Source organism: Lampetra fluviatilis, chromosome 42, assembly GCF_964198595.1.
Source record: "Lampetra fluviatilis chromosome 42, kcLamFluv1.1, whole genome shotgun sequence".
NCBI lineage: Eukaryota > Metazoa > Chordata > Hyperoartia > Petromyzontiformes > Petromyzontidae > Lampetra > Lampetra fluviatilis.
Window position 1 is genome coordinate 4,403,221 of NC_136316.1, and position 24,616 is coordinate 4,427,836.

General features: G+C 46.7%; 1 protein-coding gene across 1 annotated transcript in view; it reads left to right on the top strand.

Annotated features, from left to right (window-relative positions):
* The window catches only part of CEP76 (centrosomal protein 76), a 32,362-nt gene extending 14,591 nt beyond the window's left edge, over positions 1–17,771 (top strand). The window contains exons 5-12 of the mRNA XM_078875727.1: positions 5,754–5,942; positions 6,166–6,263; positions 7,868–7,996; positions 8,459–8,647; positions 9,239–9,405; positions 15,115–15,442; positions 15,878–16,095; positions 17,633–17,771. Coding sequence (XP_078731853.1) covers positions 5,754–5,942; positions 6,166–6,263; positions 7,868–7,996; positions 8,459–8,647; positions 9,239–9,405; positions 15,115–15,442; positions 15,878–16,095; positions 17,633–17,771 — 1,457 coding nt within the window. The remainder of the gene's footprint in view (positions 1–5,753; positions 5,943–6,165; positions 6,264–7,867; positions 7,997–8,458; positions 8,648–9,238; positions 9,406–15,114; positions 15,443–15,877; positions 16,096–17,632) is intronic.
* The last annotated feature ends 6,845 nt before the right edge of the window (positions 17,772–24,616 follow it).

Consider the following 24,616-nt stretch of genomic DNA (forward strand, 5'->3'; position numbering starts at 1 on the left):
AACCAGAGCCCAATTGAACAGTGCCCAGCCTTCCGAAGACCTGATCAGAATGCAACAAGAGGATGAAACACTAAAGACCCTCGCCGATCATATCCAAGATCCAGCAGGAAAACCGATCACTACTGACAACTTGAATGACAACAAAGAGCTCGAGATCATGCATAGCCAAATCAAAAGGTTCTCAATGCGGAAAAGGCTACTGGTATATACAAACGAAAAAGACGGTCGACCTAGATGGGTAGTCCCCTCTCAATATCGGGAAATAATGTTACAACACGCCCACAATGAACCGTGCAGCGGCCACCGATGCGAGGTGAATACGGGACAGATGCTGCGACAGGTGGCCTACTGGCCAAAAATGGGGGAAGACATACACAAACATGTGTCCAACTGTCTCGTGTGTTGTAAGTACCAGCCAACGACTTCACAGCATAGGGCACCCCTACAGAGGAGGGGAACAGATTACCCTTGGTCCAACCTACAAATCGACTGGATAGGACCTGTCAACCGATCAACCAAAGGGAACAAGTACATGTTAACTGTGACCTGTGCATTCTCTAAATGGACAGAGTGTTTACCAGCACCCAACAACACCGCGGAAACGACCGCTGTCCTACTGATCAACCAAATATTCAGTAGATGGGGTCTACCGTCAACGATCGATTCAGACAAAGGAAGCCACTTCACAGCCGAGGTTATCACAGAAGTGTGGAAGATGTTGGGAGTAAAAAGACAATTACATGTCGCATACCATCCACAATCCTCAGGACAGGTGGAAAGAGCCAACAGGACCATCGTGAGCATCCTAAAGAAATATGTGTCTACCACGGGCCGCGACTGGGATACGAAACTACCCCTAGTCTTGATGGCCATGCGAGCCACACCCAACCGAGCTACAGGCAGGACACCCTTCGAGATCATGACAGGGAGGCTAATGACCCTCCCAGTACACCTGTTATATGTCCCAGCGGAGGACGAGACCCCGACGGCAATGACGCCAACTGAATACCTGACGGGACTCAGTAGTCACCTACAGAGCACCTTCGCTATGGTCAGGGACCAGTTGCAAGTAGAGGCTCAGGGGAGCAAAGCATACTATGACCAAAAAGCCAGCCACGCAGAATACCAGCTAGGAGACCAGGTGTGGTACCTCAATTACGAGAAAAGAAAACAGAAGTGCAGGAAGTTCCTACCTTCCTGGACAGGACCACACGAGGTTGTTGACAAAATGTCCCCAGTAGTATATCAGCTAAAAATCACAAAGACAGGAAGAGAGCAGCAATACAAGTGGGTGCACATCAACCAAATCAAACCGTACCCTGTGCTGGTGGAGCAAGATGAGGAATAAAGGTGGAAAAGGGGGGGGGAACTAAACTAATGGGCATATCACACTACGATAATGTGTAACATGTTTTCCAGGGAATGGCAGCCCTCCTGCTCACGCTCCTGCTAACGTACCTGGCCAAGCTAGAAGGGAGCCAAGGCCTGATGATGCCACCCAAGAATAACCGTAGAAACTATCTTTTTAACGATATCTCCTATAACACGTAGTCAATAGAATAATTTCTCCCTCCCTTATCGTGTTACCTTCCTTTAGAATTTTTTTTTTTCCTCCTCTCTCTTGTCACATATAACCATGTTAAGTTGTGACACGTACGCGCGCGTTGTAAGGAAATAGCAGCAAAACTTGAGGACAATCGATGGTTCATGATGGAAGAAGGGTATACATTTTTTTTAAAAATAACCCGTGGCCATTTGACCACTGGCCATTTTTAAAAGGGCGGAATGTTGTATCCTAAGCCTTCTTCCAAACTTGATATTTTTATATATTATCTTTTTACTTGATATATAATGAATGAAAACACCCCAAAAAGCAGCAGGCTGCAAAAACCAGGTGTTGTTAAGTAATGGACTGGAGGAGGGCTAGGATGACAGAATTTGCAACCTTGCTTCAAGGAAGGAGGGGGCCTGATGAACGGGCATATGTCACCCGTGCAGGCGGCAGAGACAGTGGGAGAGTCAGCCAGACATAATTAAGGCAAAAAGCCAACCATCCTGCATGGTTTTAAGGAATTAAATTATTAAATCCAGGGTGAGTGGTCAAATGAAGTGGGTCAGCAACGCTGTGTGCACAGGGGAGGGAGCTGATTAACAACCCTGCCCGGCTGAACCGTGAGGGGGCCTTTGACCTGAAATTAAGAATAACACTCCCAGAGCAGAAGGTTGGATGACCACAGTGAGACGAATAAGAGCGTTGTATATCAAGGATGCAGACTCAGCTGAATAACAAGGCTGCGGAGGTCACCAAAAGTTCGTGTTCGCCTAGTTAAGTCGAAAAGCTCAATTATTCTGTATTGCTATTAAAGCAACGTTAAAATCAGAATTTAACAACAGGGTAGGCTAAAGTTATTGATATTCACACCCACTCCAATTAAACCAGGCCACAAGTTACGCCTACTGAACCATCACCATCATTAAGTCAATATGAAATGTTATTTCCATACCTTAATATACAACTCGACCCAAAGCATATGACAATCAGAACCTTCCTAAGTCAAAATTGAATCGCACCCAGACAGGAGCGAATAGTCGATATAAGGTTGAAGAGGGTATGAACAATAAGAGCGCGGCGAACTGCAAACGTAAGCAAAAGCCGGGAACGACACCAACCCAGCGACACCAGCCAGCAACAGCGAGTCGGGCTTCGACAGGCCATAAAAGTAGGAATAATAACTCTCGGGGTCAGGGGACATCAGAAAAAGCAAGCAGACAAAAACCAGAACTGACTCCAAGGTTCAACCGCCCTCACCTACAAGGAGTGACGGAAATTAATGAGGCCTTGAGTTAACGGCGTCAGCTGGACAGCAACAACACCGGCGAGCAGAGACAGAGTGAGGCAAAGACTGCCAGGCTATGAAATACAACTTCATGTCAGTAAAGCCCTGACCAAGTTAAGTTAAAAACATCACGATACATAATATCGTACATAACATCAATGTTAACGCTATTCACCGTCAACTATATTCCGCTTATATAACCATGCAGACACCAAGGAATACGAATTCCTAGGATCAAGAAACTTACCCCTTAACCTAAGATATCGGAAATAAATTAATAATAATAAGCCTATGCATGAAAGACAAAAGTAAAACTTATGAAAAGCCAGGATAGCGGGATAAATCACCACCAGGTCGAAATAAAATACATAATAAAAGAGCGATGTTAAACCCAGGGTCGGAGAGAAAGGGAGATCCCGGCCGTCTTTGTATCCCCGCAGCGCGGGATGGGAGTGTGTATGTGCTCGGGGAGGCACCTCCACTTGGGCCAAGCACCACGATGGGAAACGACACACCTTAGGCTACATACAGAATCATAACTGGGAAATGGTAAGGGACAAGTGTTAATTTAAAACTTTTTAACCATGTCTTTGTGTGCTGTGAGGATCGGAGGGAGTGTGCCCCTCCCTCCAGGTCGTGCAACACGGACAGAGGTGCCTGTGAGGCGGTTTGTAACGTCTGTGTTTTGGTTCATGAAGGAGGCCAGACAAGAGATAATATTGCACCCAGACAGAGAGACGACTTCGAGGCAATTGTAACATCTGATTGTTTGCTCATGGATTTTATGGAGGGAGTATGACAACGGAAAATACCATGGGTGATGCACACAAGGACACACGGACGTACGGACACACACATGAACACACCTACACACGGACAGATCCTGACACAGTAAATCAAAAGAAAACCCCGCCTTGTGGGCAGGACCCAAAGGGATTTTTCGGCATAAAAGAAAGGACCCTGAGCATTGGAAACCAGTTGGACCAGGAGAGTCAACTCATCACGAGGGCGACCAACGGGTCGACTCATGAGCGAGCTCGACCGGAAGGGTCGGCTCGACTCATCAGCCGAGTTCGACCAGGAGTCAACTCATCACGAGTTCGACCAGTGGGTCGGCTCCGGAGCGAGCTCGACCGAGCGGGTCGGCTCGACTCATCTTCAGCTCGACCGAGCGGGTCGACTCAAGGGCGAGCTGCGACTAACGGGTCGGCTCGACTCTTCAGCTTCTGGGACTCAGCCGAGTTCAGACGGCTCTCGGGGCTCGACTCAAGCGGCTCCCCATCTCCTCTGCAGGCGGGCAAGACCCGCTTGACAGCTCAACTCGGCCGCGACAGCCAACCTCTGCCGAGTCGGCGGTTTCCCTGCTGCCGCGAGAATCGCGGTTTGGCGACGACGCTGCGAGCGAGCTGTGGGCGCCACCTACCGACCGGGTTCCGAATTACGACAGCGTGTCAACGGACATCCGAACCAAATTCACCACGGCGACAGAGGAGCGACTAATACGTATGACGCGCACCGCCCCCTCACCACACGACCACCTGGCGTCTGTTTGACATAAAGAACCGACTCCGAACACTGACTATTGAAGACAACTCTTACCACTCAAACCCACTCGAACCCATAAGCCATCCGTGGCTGTGAAGAAAAACTCGAGACCGAGTGATGGCCATCCGTCATTTGTAAGAGTATTATCTTTAATATTTAGTGGACTGTACTCTTAATCGCTTAAATTCCCAGCAGATCTTCGGAAAAGGAGCGCCGTTGCAGGCCTTTACTCCGAGCATTCTGTTGTCAGATAACCTGCCGATGTATCTGTTGAGATTGGTGCCTTTAAGAATAATAACTGTTTTTGATTGTGTTTTATCGCCGTATAATCTTTCAAGTATAATCATTCATTAACGTTAAGGTTTTCTTAGCATAGTATTTGCATGTTTTAACGACTCTCTCTCACTAACAACCATCGCGTTACGCGGGATCCATGTGCCGTTGTCAAGTGAAATCAGACAATCATTGATGATACTGTATTGATGCCGTGTTGACGTTCCGGGATTGAGAGTTCGCATACTATATCATAGTTGAGGTTGAATTAGTAATAAATTGATTAATACAGAAGTGGTTGTGTGATTCTTTCCTGAACTATGCATAAGATCTGCTTCTGCGTTGAGATCTGAACTTGGTGACCTTAATAAACACACTAACACATACTCAGTAAATGTTAAAGCGATAACGGGGCGAACCGGGGACCTAAATAAGCGAGAATGAGACGAACCTAGACAACGAGGCCGAGTTAATCTAAGTTAATCTTGTATACTTACACCACACCTGCATAACTGCATACGATTAATTGCCTTATTCCGATCGATAACCCACCCTCGTCACCGAGGCGGGGTCTGGTTATCATAACGACTTGCATTATCATAATTACACCCACTCGCATAATTACTACAATTACCTCTCGAATTGGCATAATTAAATGTGCGTAATTACATGGATTAAAGTATTTCCGGATAATTACACCTTTGGCCAAATTTCGATTGATTATTATTATTTTCACTGAATATTCATAACCCACATATACAACATAATAATTTCACCCACGCACGCATACAACACATCAAAATTTTCACACCCAACATATACAACAGTGTGGACCAATCAACTTCAAGGACAGTGCATACATTATCAGAGTTATGTTTTTTGTTTGCATTATGACTGCAGATATTGTGGTCTATGCAAACATGACTCCTTGTAAAAAAAGGTGTCTGTTTTGTTGCCAGATAGAAGGGTAAAAAAACAATTATCATATTTTTTACTGGCAAATGAGGTTCCAATGGTGCATGCAAGGCATTATGGGAGACGTTCGTGCTGCTGCTGTAGGTGAGGACATCTTTGCGTGTCATCATTTTTACCGTATAGGAGAGGGCGGCAAGATGGCCGACACGACTGCGCTACTGGGCATGAGCGACCCTGTGCACCTGGTGCTGGTGAAGACTGACGATGTCTTCATGGAGACGACCCTGGTGACCTCGCACCGCTTGGAGTGGCGGCATGTGCTGACCTGTCCCACGGCATGCTGGGACACAGCCGTTGAACTGCAGGGAGTGGGTATGGCTTTATAACACTGAAACTATTACCACCGTTACTCATTATCATCGTCGTTGTTATCATCATCACAACAATGCTGGAATTGAGTAACAGTTACCTACGTTACTACTCGTCGTACGATGGTTGAATGATTGCGATGAAGAATAGTAAGGTAACATTTAACTATGTTACTATTCATCATAACGATGCTTTGTCTTTGTGTGAACACGCTTGCGACTTGCAGGGTCTGAGTCACGGGTGGCGGTGGGGGTTCTGCACCTGCGCTTGGAGCTGCACCCGCGTCTCGTTCACACGATCACACCCGACGTGCTCAACACGCAGGTCAGGTTCAGATGTGATCTCCCAACCGCCCTCAAAGCCAACCCTGTAATAGCAATGCCTCCAATCGCCCCTGCACTGTCTACTCACTGGAGACCCTCTGCACTCAGCATCATCATCCATTACACTGGTCAACACACTTTTTCTGGCATAAGGTATTCCAACGGGTTTAAGGTAATTTTGGGGTGCTCATTCCAAATCTGGCATCAGTTTTTGTCTATCACATCAGGTTTTTGAGATATCAAATATTGCATTTTCAATAAAAACTGCAGAAGAAAAATATTAAATAAATGTGGATATCTACATAAAATGTTATTATAAACACACTATCCAAAAAATACAGCACCGTATTTTAACACTAAAGCAGTCACTGACTCGCAACAACTTGCAATCATAAGTGACAGAGTTCATTTCGGGTAAAATCAATGAAAATGGGGTATGCCGATAGCATAAAAATGAGATGTGATAGAGCAAATCTGAGATCAGATTTGGAATCAGCACCCTGAAATTAGTCTAAAACAGCTGCAAAAGTCCAGGCCAGAAAAAAAAGTGTTTTTGTTGTTGACCAGTGTTATCTGATCGCGGCTGAATGAACGCCTTCCCAAGCTATTGCCATCCCTCCTCGGGTTTGCGATGGAACAATGCATCGTGCTCTTGTGCAGGAGCCAGTTTCATCGTTCCGTGTCCACGGTCGATGCCCTCGTGGGGGTGTTCCATCCTTTGGTTACCACTCTCTTGTTGATCTCTACCTCCCTTCTCGTGGTGTGTCCTGCGCAGTTAGATATTCTTGAGAGTCAATGTGACGTTTCAAACTGTCTCTCGGTATAACTCCAAGCACGCACCTATCCACTCCAATGCTTCTTTTGAACGCTTTTCAGATTTAATTAGATTTTCTTTTTTCAGCGTCCACGCTTCTGATGTCTTACTCGGCAGTGTGCACGACCAGCTGTGATGTACTCTTTGGTTCTTTCGGTAAAGTCACGTATAAAGATAAAATAATAAATTAAATACTAGCATACGACGTTTCGATTGCAACACAAGCAATCATCATCAGGTATAAATGAAATAGAAACACAAATCTAGTATACTTATAAATGTAATGTAATACAATAGAGAGTCGGATAACATAACAGTCAACACCCTACCTGGTTGATTACGTTCTTCCTGAGAATGCTAAATTTGAGAGATAGATAAAACACAGAACCAGAGACATATAGACAGACATATAAGCAGACAGATATCACAGTGATACATAGAGAGAGAACTGACATAGGCACACAGAGCTGTGATGTGCATTCTCAACTCAAAGCTAGAACAAAAATGCATATGAATAACGATAGTGCAAATTACAGCCTTGGGTATGACATTACATGATAGCTCTATAATACTAGCATGGAGTTTGGTGTTGCCAGCTGGAGAGGGGAGAGCGGAACGACTCAGCCTTAAATTAGTACTTGGTGCAGTGCATAAACAGAGGCAAAATGTCGCTGGGCATGGTGCTAACAACACCACCCCCTCACGCGCCTTGCTTGCTGCTCACGAACAGTCCGACTATTCGGAGGGAGTCTTTCCTCTGTGTGCATCTGTCTGGCCTTGCGTCGTCGCAGCTGGGATTGGAGCGCCAGCGAGCGGCGGAGAAGGAACGTCTCTTTCTCGTCTACGCCAAGCAGTGGTGGCGGGAGTACCTGCAGATTCGACCTGAACATAACAGCCGTCTCGTCAAGATCTTTGCTCAGGTGAGGGGGTGCTGGTGGAGTTAACGATTATTTGGAATTTATCAGTATCTTTTAATCCAGGCATGGTGGCACATGCCTGTAATCCAGTACTTATCTAGGCAAGGGTGAGCATATCACATATCTTTGAAACTTCAGTCAAGGACCTCTTTTAATTTGAATCATCGCTGTCTGCATCACATGGGTTGTGTTTACCAATCATTAGACACGTGTAGTGTGTAATTAACATTTTTTTTACGAAGAAGACTGGTAAATGTAGAAAACTGTGGTCAACTGGGAGGACCGGAGTTTTGAGAAAACCCCAAATTAAGTGGCATTCATGCTGCTTTTGCCCACACTTACAATTAGCACAGTTGGCTACGTACAGTGCGAAAGAAGTTCAACATGCATACAAAACACACTCAACCTTATTTCTCTCTTTTTGTCCACCCTCATGCCTCTCTCCCACCACTCCACCATCTCCAGGATGAAAACGGTACAAACCGGCCGGTGTGCGCGTACGTGCGTCTCCTGCGAGCGGGACGGCTGCTGGACTCGCCGCGGCAGGCCGCCCGCTTTGTCAGCCTCCTGGGCTACGAGCGAGCTCAGGCGGTGGGCGGCGGCGCCCGCCACGAGATGTGGAGCAGCACTTTCGCCTTCCTGTGCCGGGCAAAGGTGGTGCCAGCGGCTCTCACTCAACCCGCAGACAGATTGACCGACGGGTGGACGGACGGATAGACTGACGGGCATAAAGATGGATGGACAGACACTCGGCAACACCTTGACCTTCCTGTGCCCGGGAAAGGTGGTGCAGCGGCTGTCACTCGCTCAACTGGCAGGCAAATTGACAGATTGACAGAAGCCCCATGGTAGCGAGAGATGTTACCTCCCTTGCCTGGTATGCAGGAGGTCGTGGGTTCGATCCCGACCCTGACACCTGTATATTTGGAGTTTGCGGTGTGTCTCTCTCATCATCATGACGGTGGCTAGGAGATGTTAACTATCTCGCCTGGTATGCAGGAAGTCGTGGGTTCGAACCCGACTCTGACGCCTACAGTTTATTTCGAGTTTGCAGTGTCTCTCCCCGTGGCCGCGTGGATTTTTCTCAGACGGATGGATGGAAGGAAAGATGGATGGACGGCAGAAACACTGACCACACCCTCTCATGAACCACACTGTGTGGGGGAGGCACTCATCCAGCAGTGGGTTGACAAACGTGTTGGGCTAACGTTCTGCGCAATGACACAGTCACCCTCTTCTCCACAGGGCGACTGTGAGGACCACGCGAACCTCCTGTGCAGCCTCCTGCTGGGCTTTGGTCTCGACGCGTTCGTGTGCGTGGGCACCAAGGCGAAGGGGGAGCCGCACGCCTGGGTGGCCACCCGCTCAACCGATGGCACCACCACCTTCTGGGAGAGCCTCACCGGCCACAGGTCTCTCATTCGTTCTCCCCGTTACTGCACGGGGGTCACGCTGCTCCAGTCGCGCATTCACTGCGTGCGATTACTTTTAAGATCCAAGCGTTGCACGTCATTTATAAACTTCCATGAAGACCCAGATGATCAATAGACTTATATTGAGACCCACAGATGCACATACACTTACATGATCCAATGACTTGCATACGGACTCATACACTTATTTAGAGACCCATAGACTTCCATCTTTCTCAAAGTCACAAGTGCCATTATTGTGTGTGTGTATATTGTCGTGCCACGTACGGTAAATCCTCACTTAACGCACTTTTACACGACATGTTTTCGCTGTCACGCAGTCGGGAACACTTTCCGCACAACGCGGAATGCGCCGGTTATAATGTAGAACACGCACCCGTTATAGCGCGCTGTCTTGAGTGGTCAACGACGAATTACTTTCTAGTTCTCGATATTGTAAAACAGTGTGATATTGTAAAATTGTGTAGCTTATTTAAAATATCTGAGTAGTACCTTGGCAACAGGCATGATACAAATGTGATTTATTACTATTACTATAAAAAAAATATGAAGTTAGATTTAAGAGATGCCTATGACCAACTCACCCTTTTGAGCAGCAAGGTGGCGCAGTGGTAACGCTTGCGCGTCACGCCAAAGGGGTTGTGGGTTCGATTTCCTACTCGGACCACTTTCTGATGGTAGTTTGTATATTCTCCCCCTGTTCTGCAAGGGTTTCCTCTGGGTTCTCTGATTATCTCCCATCGCTAAAAAACACACACACACATACTCATAGTTCTTTCGGTAAAGTCACGTAGGTAAAAAATGTAATTAAAATTAATAAAAACAATAAAATATCTGTATACAGATATTTTGCTGTGACAGTTTTACCTGAAGACGGAAGCTTGTGTTGCCTCCGAAACGTCGTGATTTTATTGTTTTTATTAATTTTAATTTCATTTTTTACCTACGTGACTTTACCGAAAGAACTAAGAGTATGAATCCTTGCAGTCACGAAAGCTTCAAATCTAGAATAAACACACACATACAATGTAACTTGAAAAAAATACCTGGAAATTTATAGATTTAAATTAATACATAGCAACATCGCCCCCTACCTTGAAAACGTGGCAGGACCCTCTTGATGAAAAGTATTGACAATCAGGCTTTCCTGGGTAAACACGCATAATAATCTGTGCCCCAAATCTAGTGATCTCAAATGCTAAGCATGTTTAAGCCTAGTAGGTACTTGAATGGGTGACCACTAGGACTTACCAGGTATTGTCAAGATAAATGTAGGCTTGGGAGGTGGGTACTCTGGTTTATTTGCACATAAAGCAAAACTCTTTATTTCAAAAGGAAATGATCATATCCTTAACACATGGTCCTGCTGAAAGAGAGCCATGAAACTCAATGAGGCTTTCCTAGATAAATAAATCCCATTATTAGTATTACTCCAGTTTCCTCTAACATGCAAAATTACTCATTAAGGAATTGGCCGAACATCACCAGTGCAGTCATGAGACTCGGCGAGCCTTTCCTGTGTAAATAATGGACTAATGTTGTCATAATATTAATTCCACAAAGACCGCTCGCAAGGTTGTACGTGTGCTGCTGCACCAATGATACAGTGCAGTGTATGTCACAGAGACTAAACAAATGACGACCGGGAAATTCAACACCGTTTAAAGAAAACGTTCGTCTGACTGAAGGTTTGCCAAGCAAGGATTCGCGAGCCAAAACGCTGCGCAACAATGCGTGTGCAAAAATGCTGCTTACGTAAGTTGGCCTCGATAACGATAATAACAATTACTTATTTTGCCCAGGAAAGCCACAAACAGCCCGAATATTCCTTTTTCCAGGAGGGTCCTGCTACACTTAGAATGTTTGGCCAACACAAATTACTTTTGTATGGTTTTTAACTATGGGAGGAAACCAGAGAACCCGGAGGAAGCAACAGTTGAAGAGCGTGCAAACTCCACACAGAAAAGGGTGCCCAAGTCGGGAATCGAACCCAGGCACTTATTGCTGCGAGGCACGAGTGTTAGCATTGTGCCACCCTATCGCCTACAGGCGTCTGCTTCCGGTGTCATTTTCATTCCAGTCTTGGGCTTCTGAAAAAGAGGCAGGAAATTTGGTGGAATAATAACTCTATTTGTTATGAATATATAAATTTTTTCTCACGTGGAAAATTCGTACGAAATGCTATTGTGTGCCGAAGTGACGAATCGGGGATAGGAAAGTTATAACATAAACAGACAAGGGTCTGTTTTGCAGAGTCAAAACAAAATAAATTGACATTTCGAGGCCCACCAGCCTATGGGCCTTTTGGACCAATATTTCTTTTACCAGCAGTGTTTGTTTAAGCAAGGGTACTTTGGACCAGTTTCAGCATGAAATACAATGGATTTGTATGGAGATGGAATTGAGGAGTCTCTCTCCCTCCTGTGTCGATTGGACTCCCCAAGTCTATGACTCTCCATGGGTCTTTGTGAGCCTACACCAGGGGTCGGCAACCAAAATAACAAGAAACAGTCATATTTTTTCAAAGTTTGTCAAAAAAACGCAATATTTCAATGGCCGCAATGTATGTGAATAACGTCACAAAGCAGTCCTTGAAGAGCCCCATGCAGCTCCAGAGCCGCGGGTTGCCAACCCCTGGCCCACATCCTTCAATACAATGTGGGATTATATATCTTCTAAATGTGTTCACAGCTCAAGATGCTGTACAGTGTCAATATTTATTTTTATGAGAGAGAATAAGTCATAGGCAAATAAAATAAGATCTCGATCCTGGACTTGAACAGGGGGCAGAGTCGACAGCACGGATGGGAGGGGGGGGGAAGGGAGTTCCATACTACGGAAGCAACAGCCTGCAACATAGCAGTCTCTTGTCTGCTGCTAGAAATCATTGTTTCAAAAGGCTCTCTACTAGGCTACCAGATCAAATGTTATTTGAATAGATTATTTTCCATACCCTTGCATTATTTCCTAAAATGCGGCAAATGTGCATAAAAAAAATGGCACGAAAGCAAATGACCACAATGGAAAGAGCGTTGCCTAGGACAGCACAGTGTGCCTATGGGCCGGTTCAAAAGGTCATGATGTGGTTATTAATGCTACAGCAGCAGCAGCAACTGGATTACCAGCTGCACACAATCATCGCGAAAGCAATTTCCCCAGGTACACAGAGGACAAAACAGCGAAATAACAGCACCTGAATTCAGTTCTGGACCCTTTCACTTTACCACTTGCGAGGTTGTTGTTGTTGTCGTCGTTGCAAAATCGTGGCTCTGAGCATTGTTCAGATATTATGGGAGTGGAAGAAGAGGAGAAACGGTGGTTGTTTTATTTGTTATATATAACGTAGAACATGTCCGTGTTGGAGATTTGGAGGTTAGTGTGTTCTCTCTCGTGCTTTGTGCGTGAAAATTAGGTGATCTAAATTTCTTTTTTTCAAAGAAAATACCTTAAAATCCATAATAGAGCTTTTTTGGATTAGATCACGTACATTTAAATGTGTCGTTAAACCCGCCACCGCAATACACAGCCAATTAGTAAATTTTCTCACATAAACAAAAATGACAATTCGTTACTAGTTCAGCACACCGGTGTGTTGGCGAAACGTCGTACCCAAAAACCTCTAATGGATCATATTAGTCACAAAAGCCTAACCTTCAAATATATATAGCTCTTGTAAAAACACACGTAACTTCTTGGTACATTGCATTCCCAGCATGCCAAAGGAACGTCTTCAACAATTGTATATCACCTGCTTTTACACATGGTTCAGAAACATAAGACATTGACAATGAAAAATCGAACAAAAGATTCAAAGTGCACAAAGAAGCATGGAGGGTGCATCCTTGCAGTTGCACAGAAAAAGAGAACACGTGCATTTATGAGAAATCTTATTGACTGCTGAACAAAATAAGTGGGCTGAGGGAGGACATGTCACACGCCAATGGCATCCAAAAGACGGAACGCCCGAGAGAATGTCTACTGAGGAGATGGAACAATTCGCTTTCGCGAACAATATCCATAATAGAGGTTTTTTTTGGGTTAGAACGCGTAAATATATAAATGCGTCATTAAACCCGCCACCACCCGACACAGCCAATTAGTAAGGTTTGTCACGTAAACAGAACATGCCAATTCGTTACTAGTACAACACACCGGTGTGTTGGAGAGCAAAGCCACAACATTAACAATCTGAGTACGACGTTTCGCCAGTAATTACAACTAGCTTCAGCAGGCGACAGCCAAACTTAAATCTAATTCTAGATTTGAAGCTTTCGTGACTGCAATGATTCATATTCTCAGGTTTTTTCGGTAAAGTCACGTAGGTAAAAAAAATGATTCTTGAATCATTGCTTCACTTGATGCAGCTAATTCGGCTGTGACGGTCCCACCTGATGACGGAGACTTGTGTTGCCTCCGAAACGTCGTGAATTTTATTTTGTTTTATTTTACTTTCATTAATTTTAATGTTTTTACCTACGTGACTTTACCGAAAAAAAAAACCTGAGAATATAAAGTTAAATCTCGTGTGCGCAATCACGATGAAAGCCTCCCGTGCCGTTTTCGGTGATAAGGTTTGTTTTACCAGATTTCATCATGCTGCTCAGTGCATTTTTAGTGCAGGAGAGGCTCAGGATCAGTTCAGATATCACTCGCCACTGATGTTAGTCTCAGCTTGGAATGAAATTCAGGTCGATGGGTTTAGTACAAAGCAGTGATAATAATGAACAATATTAATATTCACTCGGCCTAGTCACATCTCCGATGCTAAACAGGGCTGAGCCTGGATAATCTTATGCTCCTCGCATCTATGAGCCTGCGCTGACTAGCTGGGCAAAGTATGGTGAAGAGAAAAAAAACTCCCAAAACCTACACGACAGGGAGGCCCTTATCCAGCAATGAACAATTAACCCTGACTCACGCGGTGTAGAGGATGCCCTCATCCAGCAGTGGATTGACAAATCGTCTTTAAACATACACTCTTCCAGATTTGAAGCTTTCGTGACTGCAAGGATTCATACTCTTAGTTCTTTCGGTAAAGTCACGTAGGTAAAAAATTGAAATTAAAATTAATAAAAAATAAAAACAATAAAATCACGACGTTTCGGAGGCAACACAAGCTTCGGAAGCTTGTGATGCCTCCGATTTTAATTTCATTTTTTTACCTACGTGACTTTACCGAAAGAACTAAGAGTATATACACTCATCCGGCATACCCCAAATTCCAGCTTTCCCACTTTTGGCTTCGGGAGGTTTTACTGTCACGACGACAAACACCTTAACAATCACTCTTTGGTTCTTTCGGTAAAGTCACGTATTAAGAGAAAATAATAAATTAAATACTAGCATTCGACGTTTCGATTGCAACACAAGCAATCATCATCGGGTATAAATGAAATAGAAACACAAATTTAGTATACTTAGAAATGTAATGTAATGCAACAGAGAGTCGGATAACATAACAGTCAACACCCTACCTGGTTGAGTACGTTCTTCCTGAGAATGCTACATTTGAGAGAGAGATAAAACACAGAACCAGAGACATATAGACAGACATATTAGTAGAGACAGATATCACAGAGATACATAGAGCGAGAGAGAGACGTGCATAGGCACACAGAGAAACCACGCCTCTGTCTCGAGGCCTTAAATAACAATCGCCGATGTAAATTTTGCAATCGACCTACCCAGGTACGCGCATCGCCCGATAAACCTCGACGACCCGCCACTCCCTCGCGCCCAGCAGCAGCAACAGCAACACCACCCGTACCGCACGCTGGGCTGCGCATACAACCACCGCGCCTTCTATGCCAACTGCGGACCGACGCACGCTGTCGACGCCACCCACCTGGATCTGGCGGACGGCACGCGCTGGAAGGCGATGAGCCGGGACGCCGTCGCATCCGTCACCGCTGCCGGGCCGGCGACGTCGGCGCTCCGCCCGCCATCCATCGACCCCGCCGACGCCGCCAGACGGGTGGAGACGGAGCTGAGGCTGCTGGTGGAGGATCACAGGAAGGTGTGTGCGAGCCCCCCTTTTGCGTGGAGGAAGTGTGGTCGTAAAAAAAAAAGGAACGGGAGAGTGAATGGGTGCAATGCGGAGGTGGGACTAGGGTTACGGTGAGGTTCATGTGGTAGGGATGGTGTTAGGGTCCGTTTGGTAAAGTTATTAAGGTGTTCGAGGTAGGTTAATGCTACATTCTGATTGGCCGGTGTGTTTAAGGGAAATTGTAGTGCTACGGTCTAGTTGGCTAGTTTATTATTGTAGGGACGGGCCCGGTGCGCTTAATAGGTAGACGGTGGTGTTAGGGTGTGACTCGCGTTTCAAGGACAACGTTGGGCCCGCCAAGCACACACTTGCTTCATCACATGGTCCGACCAGGAGAAAATACAGCGAAAATAACCTTTTCTTATTGTGAACCACCCTTGTATGCGCACGGCGTTCGGCGAGCAGGACCTAGGCCTGCAGACGGCGTGGGACCCGGCGCTCGCGTACCTCCTCTCGCCGGCGCTCGCTGCCTACGAGTGCGAGCGGGCGGTCGGCGTCGCCCCGGGAAACGACGAGTTCCAGGATGCCGTGCGTCGGTTCGTGCCGGACGGGCACACCTTCAAGGGCTTCCCCATCCATCTGCTCTCCAGGAATGCTCGCCGCGCGCTTGCCACGGCGCTACGGTGAGTGCTGACGGGCGCACATACGCGCGCGCAGAGATGCGGTACAGATACGCACGCACGCACAATCATATATGAAGATCCCCAGTATAGCTTACTGAGGCTGTTGGGGCAAGTGCTGTTAAGGGAGGAGAGGACCCACGAAGGCCAGCACGGCGCACGATGAAAGGGTGGCCAGCACCAGACCCAGCAGCCTTTGTCTCTCCAGTGGTGATGTTTACACACCGCACCAGGTACTCATTTGAGGCTGAGTCGACCTAGGGGAGGCCCAGGAGTGGTTCAGATAATCGTCACTGGTGTTGGCCGTGAGCGGGAATCCAACTCGGGTCGCCAGGTTCGTAGCGCAGCGCGCTAACCGCTACACTACCGCTCCCCACTAACCAATACACCACCGCTCCCACATACACACACACATGAATAGACATGTACAGACACGCGCGCACGTTAAGCGATGTTGGTGTGCACGCACAGAGAAACACACAGACACGTACGTGCATACACACCTACGTGCAAGTCTTGAAGACCGGTTGAGATGTCACTCACTGATGTTAGCCGTGGCCTGGTATCAAATTTGGGTAACCAGCTTTAAGGTGCCGTGGGGCAACTACTGCCGTGTCTCTCCCCACGCACACACATACGCACAGCAACACGCAGTGTTAATGATAATGGTGGAGTCTTTTTTTAAACACGTATGTGTTGGATGGTTATATATAACCACGAGACATGACCTTGAACTTAAAAAAAAAACATGTCATCAACACTGCCTTGTAACAGAAATGTACATCACAGCAGCACAGCATGTCAGGCAATGTGAGTGGTAAGCGTTTTCTTTTCGTGTCTCCCTTTGTGCGATACTCTTTCGCCAGCCTGATTGTAGATGGTTAAATCGCATAGTAGATTGTGTATTGAATTGTGTCCTGCTGCGTGCTGCAGTGGTTAGAATGGATATCTCGTAATCACAGAGTCTGTTGCAAATCTGATCAGGGGTCAAAATCGTCCCTGAAATCCTTTCAGCGTCAGTAGAATAAGTACCGCTTTGTGGGAAGTGGGGAGTGGTTGTCCTTGGGATTGACTTGTCTCCATCATAGCAATGTAGAATTTCTCTGCGAAACATTTGACAATCGCGCACCTCCACACAGTGTTGGTGTACGGTGCTTTTTCTGCAATATTTTGCTGTCTTTTCTTGGATTTTCTGTTTGCACATAGTCACTTTAAGATGTTTTCTTGTTCATGTTTTTGTTTTTTGGTTTGTTGCAGTTGCACCCGATTCAAGAGCCGAATGGCTCACAGGGCTACACCTAATAAATGAAACTTGAAAACTTGAAACACACCAGGCTGGGTGGCTCGCAAAGAGATGCATTAAGGGGTCTGTAAGATGCCAACATGCAAGGCAAGCAATCAAAAACCTGGATCTCATCAGCGGAGTCAGGCTTCTCTAAACAAAAACACCGTTGAGGACCCGATCCAACAGCGGCACGTTTCTCCTGCGTGCCGTAATTTCGCGTCGCCGCTCACCCCCGTACCCTCTGTCCCCCCCCAGCTCTCCGTTCTGCGACGAGATCGTGAGCTGCCGGGGAGACGATGTGCGTCTGGCGGTGCGAGCCCGTGTCTTCGTCTACCCGGAGAACGCCTGCGCCGTCTGGATCATGTTCGCCTGCACTTACCGCTCCGTGCTTTGACACTCGCACGGTGCGGGCGGGGTGGGGGGGGTGCGGTGGGTGATGGGTGAGAGGGCGGAGTGGCGGAAGAGAGGGTTCAGTGGTGGGCAATGGGTTAGAGGGTGGATGGGTGGGATGAGAGGGAGGATGGTATGCAGTAGATGATCGCAAGCAGTTGTTCAACCTGAGTTGGAAGAATATCCAGATCACGTTTATATTTCGGTTCAACTGCAACAGTTTTTTTTTTGTCCCAAATTTAAAAGGTCAACACAATTTGCTTTTATTTTGTAGACAAGTTTCAGCCAATCCCAAGGATGTGATTTTTTTTTCTGACTAATCATTAAATGTGGTAAAGCTGTGATGCAGGGGTTATTGGACTGAATAAATCCCAGCCACAGCTGTCAGTGATAACCTCAACCGGTCCTGAGATCACCTTTTCACTAATACTCGCTGGCCACCGTGGAGACGTAAAAAGTTTCTAGTTGTTTTTGTTTAGTAATAGTGACTTGAGTCAAAATACTAAAAGCAAAACTAAAATAAAGTACAGCCATGAAGTGAAAATACATTTCAACAAACAACGATCAAATGAGAAATAAAAAATATTCCAAACATAAAATCTATTACATAAAAGTTCAATTATAAATTCCCAGCAGTGCAAATTGGCTCGGGCAGGATAATGAGAAGGAAAGAGGGGGGAGAGAAACGGGAGGTTTTACATATGGTAACAAGTGCAATTTATAATGTGCTGCAATGTTCAAGAACTTGAAGGTACAGAAGCGGAGTACAAGGTCCTTCATATGCCAGCCTGAACGGGCGTGTGCTTGAGCGGGCGTGAGCCTGAGCCGGTGTCAGCCTTGAGCTGAGAGTGGGAGAACTCTCCCAGGTTGCTTTGTGACAAAAGGTGCACAAACAACAACAACGAGGTGGTGATCAGCGAAAGAAAAGATGTGAACAGAGGGGCAGCAGGTGACGATTTGAATTTGATTCGGTAAATGAGGCCGAAGGTGCTACCTGCTCCACCGTGTACGATAGCAGGGAAGGGTCGCGTCAAGGAGATGGCCTATTGATGTCTGTGAGACCAGAGCAATTGAAGAGATGTCGCCCGCAAAGGATTAGGTTGCGATTTACACCGATGATAAAGTGTTCGAGGAGGTCGGAGAGCTCTGACAGTAGGAGATTAACGTTGCCCTCGGGCCGATGGCACAAGAAACAGATTTTTTTTTTCTGACCAGGGTTAGACAGGCCGACAGAGAAGAGAACAATTGCAGTACCAGTATCTGAACTCCATCATCGTTTGATGATCTTGGCTAATGAGCGGACATGACCAAAGTCTTCTCAGGTGAGAAGTCCGTGATGGTGTCGCGAATTAGGACAGTGTATTTCTGAAGACGGAGCACGAGTTCTGCCAGTCCGGACTCCGGCCTAATAGGCCGGAGTTCGAATAATGTTTGCCTAGTACAGGGGTCGGCAACCTACGGCTCCGGAGCCGCATGCGGCTCTTTAAAGAAATGGCTCTTCTTGTTATTTTGGTTGCCGACCCCTGGCCTAGTAGGCCGGAGTTGGGACTGGTTACCGAGATATCAGTTGCCATGGAGCCCCCCCCCCATTCTTTGCGTAATTGTCAAGGCCCGCAGCCAAGGCAGCGTCGTCAGTGTCATCCCCACACGGCTTGTTCCGTAGCAGCTCCATGGTTATTACGATTTTAAATTGGTACGATTTTGCGACTGAAGAGCATTGTAATTGTAATCTATTACGCTTTCACGGTGACGAGTTGCCGTGTCCCACCCGTTTGTCGGAGGAGGAGGCACTGGGCCACTCTCGGTTCTCTGACCACACCGGAGTCAGGGATTGCGTACCTCTGCGCCTCTATGCTGACATAGGCCACCGACAGGGGCAAGACCACCTCAGCACCCGTACGCACGCAGGGAGGGTTGAAGGGGGCGCTCATAGACTGAACCTCTCCACCTGGGTTTCCATCCCAGCAGCCTAACCACGTGTTTCCCGTGCGAGAGAGAATTGGCAAAGTTCGGTGCGAGGTGGAAGTCCTTGGACCCCTTGGATAGTGCAAGGACTTTGCCGTACAGCAGAACGTGATATCAGTCAATACAAAATGCACTTGTCGTCTTAATGTCTTTGTTTGCATTGTCTTCATATATATTATTGTGTTTTTATTTTCCTTTATAATTAAGATTTATCTTGTAAATGGCAATGAATATATATTTTGCAGTAAAATTATTTTGTTCAACAGATATATGTGGTGTTTGTGTTGAAATTCAAAAGCTAAATTCAGCCTCGTTGCTCAAGAGCAATTGGGTGACAACAGAACCACTGTTTGAAATTGCACTTTCCCGTGGAAGGGGCTATGTGTTGAACATTTAAAATAAAAACATACGCTTGTACAACCCCATCAGTCTGCTTCAAAGTCGTCCCCACACCGTACGAGTCGTGGGGTTTATTTTGCCATACTTCACCACACCGGTCAGTGCCAGTTAAAGGCAATGAGCGTAGAAGTGCAGTACAACACCGAATTGTGCTGTACTGCCCTCTGCTGCCTACCACATGGCTGCATTTGCTGAAGTATCAACTGTAAAGCATTAAAAACCTCGCTAATCCTTCAGTTAAGTCGTATCATCTCATTGGTGGTGCGGGCCTGCGATTCAACGCTTTGGAGGCGAGGGTTTGCGGATCGCGCAGAGATTTGCTAGACCTCGCCCCTCTGCACAGTAGCCAGCAGATGGCAGTACGGCAGTGTTGGTGAAACCCGCTACGTGTGTACCTTGTGAGTGTTATCCCATGAACATCTTTGGTGGGTTTCCTCAGGGCACTCCAGTTTCCTCCCAACACGGAAGCCCAACCCCCCCCCCCCTTCTTAAAATGAAATTGGCCAGGACCCTTTCTGAAAAAGTGGTACCGAGACCCGGTGAGGCTTTACCGGATAAACAAGTGACATTGTTTTGATTATAACAAACACACAACTCTGGCGGTACTCCGTTAATGAAACCCGTCAATCTTTTTGAATACCGCTCTACTTATAAGAAACAAGCTTATTTTGTTTAACATACCAGTGACCGCATAGCTGTACCTTCCAGGGTTACAGTATTCCCATCCTAGCCCCTCCCCAACCTCTTGCTAAAGACCCCAACCAATGTCCTTGCACTCCTCGGATCTCTTGCCACCCACGCAGTGTGCTTATCTTGCAGTCTGTCCCAGCAATCTCATCATCTCGGTCTCCTCTCAAACCCCTTTCCTCCGATCGTCCTCTGTTGCATTAGTATTTGTGTCTTCTGATGTCCCTAGGTAGGTGTACCGCCTAACTCCATTGCAGTTACAGTATTCTCACTTAATAAATTCCATTTCTGAATATCTTGGTTTTTTTTATTCTCAAATAATGTCTTGTTTGGTCCCTTTGTTTCATTCAAAGTCGTCCATGTTCCATTGCTCTCTGGTACTCTTGTACATTTCTTATTCTTCAGCAAGGGGCCACGTTTTCTGATGTGGTAAAATGCGATCGTGCGTAACTTTAACTCCCTGCCGTGTTTTTTTTTGTTCAACTGCGGCGTGTGTGTTCCGTATCGCGTCCGACGTTTTTTTGCTCCAGCAGAAGCGCCCAGCACGTTGGGAGCAAAACAGAATCTGAATATTTATCCTGGAGGAATCCATTGAGCTATGAAGCTATTTTTCACAGGTGTACAGTCGGGGCAGATGAGAAATTTAAAACAACAAACACGACAGGAGTGCAAAGTTTAAGAAAGATAAACAAATCACTTAAAAATTTAAAATAAACTATTAAAAAAATCTTACCACTGAGCTTATTAGCTTTTTTCAGAAGCGACCTGGCCACAAATGATAGCTGAACAAAGTGGCTTATCGCGTGGAAATGCATAGCAGCCAAATACTCTAAACGCGTGTTTCTAAATGTGGAGAGATAAACCGGAGGACCCAGAGGAAAAAAAATCCACACGACCACGAGTTGTGTACGGAACCACCAATCCCGCTACATTTCACAGCCGCGTTCATCTCCCAACCCCCGCGCTACGGTGAGTGCTGACGGGCGCACAGACGCGTGCAGAGATGCGGTACAGATACGCACGCACGCACAAACATATATATAAAGATCCCCAGTATAGATTACTGAGGCTGTTGGGGCAAGTGCTGTTAAGGGAGAGGACCCACGAAGGCCAGCACGGCGCACGAAAGTGTGGCCAGCACCAGACCCAGCAGCCTTTGTCTCTCCAGTGGCGATGTTTACACACCGCACCAGGTACTCATTTGAGGCTGAGTCGACCTAGGGGAGGTCCAAGGACCGGTTCAGATAATCGTCAGTGGTGTTGGCCAGGTTCGCAGCGCAGTGCGCTCGCCGCTGCACCACCGCGTGACCCCACTAGCACACACACGGAGCGAGAGAGTCGTATTTCTCACAACGCAGATGACCTTGCATCTTTAACCCCCGCCGCTGATGATGACTTTGCACCACTGTGAGGATTTACACACGCAAGTGGGATCTTTACCGGGAAGCGGGGGACAGTGGCGGGGGGGATACAAATAAAAGTTGTGCGTGATGTAGGTTTAGTGAAGTTTAATAGATTTTGTATATTTGATTACAATTAATATGCTTGCTTACCCAGGACACAGCCAGATAGAGTCTCGAGGTAATTGTTTCGGAGGTTCCTGCCAAGTTTTCGAAGTTGGCGGGGAGGGGGGCGATGATACTGCTGTGTGTTTGTGTAATCCCAATTGCTTAATTAAGCAGGTCATTTTTCAGCATTGGGACGTTTTGGTCAACATCGTTTACATTGTGTGTTTTTGCCTAGAGGCAGGAGACAGGCGAACCCGGGAGGAAACCCATGCAGAACGTGGAGAACATAGAAACTCCACACAGACACGCGCGCGGGTGGTAGGGAATCGAACCCTGGATATTTATTTCTGTTGTTGCGATGCACAAGTGTTACGACGACGCTACCCTGCTGCCCATATCGTGGACAGTGTCTGTGTGTGTTTGGTCCTATGGATGTTGTTTGCACCTATTAATGGAGTGCGGTCGGTATGTACTGTGAATGGGTTACTCTTGAAAATATTATTGAAAACATTTGGTGATGGGGAGAGGTGGCCCATTGTGGGGGGAGGGGGGGGGTGCTGCGTCAAAGATACTGAGCCTGCACCGCTGAGATCCTGGGTTTGAGTCTAGATCTGTGAGTCTGGGTCTCTATGGGTCTACGGGTATCCGTGCGAGTGTAGATCTCTATGTGAGTATGTGGGTATTAGTGTGAGTAGATCTCTATGTGAGTCTATGGATCTCTGTATGGGTCTAATGGTCTCCGTGTGAATGTAGATCTCTGTGAGTATATGGGTCTCTGTGCGAGTGTAGATCTCTACGTGAGTCTGTGGGAATCAGCATGGGTCTCAGGGTCTCCGTGTGAGTGTAGATCTGTATGTGAGTCTGTGGGTCTCCGTGTGAGTGTAGATCTCTGTGACTCTATGGGTCTCCGTGTGAGTGTAGATCTCTATGTGAGTGTGGGAATCAGCATGGGTCTCAGGGTCTCCGTGTGAGTGTAGATCTGTGAGTCTGGGTCTCTGTATGGGTCTCAGGGTCTCCGTGTGAGTGTAGATCTATGTGTGAGTCTATGGGTCTCTGTATGGGTCTCAGGGTCTCCGTGTGAGTGTAGATCTCTATGTGAGTCTGTGGGTCTCTGTATGGGTCTCAGGGTCTCCGTGTGAGTGTAGATCTCTATGTGAGTCTGTGGGTCTCTGTATGGGTCTCAGGGTCTCCGTGTGAGTGTAGATATGTGAGTCTATGGGTCTCTGTATGGGTCTCAGGGTCTCCGTGTGAGTGTAGATATGTGAGTCTATGGGTCTCTGTATGGGTCTCAGGGTCTCCGTGTGAGTGTAGACCTGTGAGTCTGGGTCTCTGTGGGAGTCCGTTGTTGTCGTCTTCATCTTGTAACTTCCCACTCGCGGACAAAGGCCTCCCCCCACTTCTCTCCATCCCTTCCCTTTCCCCAGCTCCTCCTGCCCAGCCGTCCGGCCGTGGTCTCCGAACTCGCTGTCTTCCTCTCGCTGCTGCTGCCGCCTGCCCTCCGCTTCTCTCTCCTTTTCTCTCTGCGTCCGTTTTGTCTCGAGTCAGTTATTTTCACGCCGCGTGCTGCCTAGTTCCACTCGATTTATGTTGCTTTAGCAGCAACAGCAGCAGCATCGGTGACCCATGTCCATTTGTCTTATTTATTCATTCCTCCACCCAGCGGTGCTTAATCCATTGGTAGATTTAAAGAAATAAAACATGCTTTCTAAATTAACACAGTGTCCAGTGTTAATCAGTAAGAATTTAATGGCGCCACGGTGGTGAGATGTTAACTACCTCGCCCGGTATACAGGAGGTTCATGGGTTCGATCCCAACTCTGACGCCTGCTGTATAATTGGAGTTTGCGTGTCTCTCTCCCTGTGGTGCCGTGGATTTTTCTCCGGGTCCTCTAGTTTTTCTCTCCACATTTATAAATGAACACCACGCGTTTAGAGTATTTAGCTGCTTATACATGTCCACGTGATAAGCCACTTCGTTGAGCTATCATTTGTGACCAGGTCGCTTCTGAAATGAGAGCTATATGGCTCAGTGGACCTTACCTGGTAAAATAAAATAAAACATTCATTTGAATACAATCCACAGACTGAGACTTGACAATAAAGTCCATGGGTTGTCACCAATTAGGCTATTATTATTATTACATTTGCCAACCCAGGAAAGCCTCACTGAATCTCCAAACTTTTTCAGGAGGGCCCTGCCCAGTGTTCGAAATTAGGGGTGGTGTTGCGAATATGTCATCCCAACCGAGTCATTCTGCAGGTCAATTGTTTTCCCGTTGGATTGCTTTGT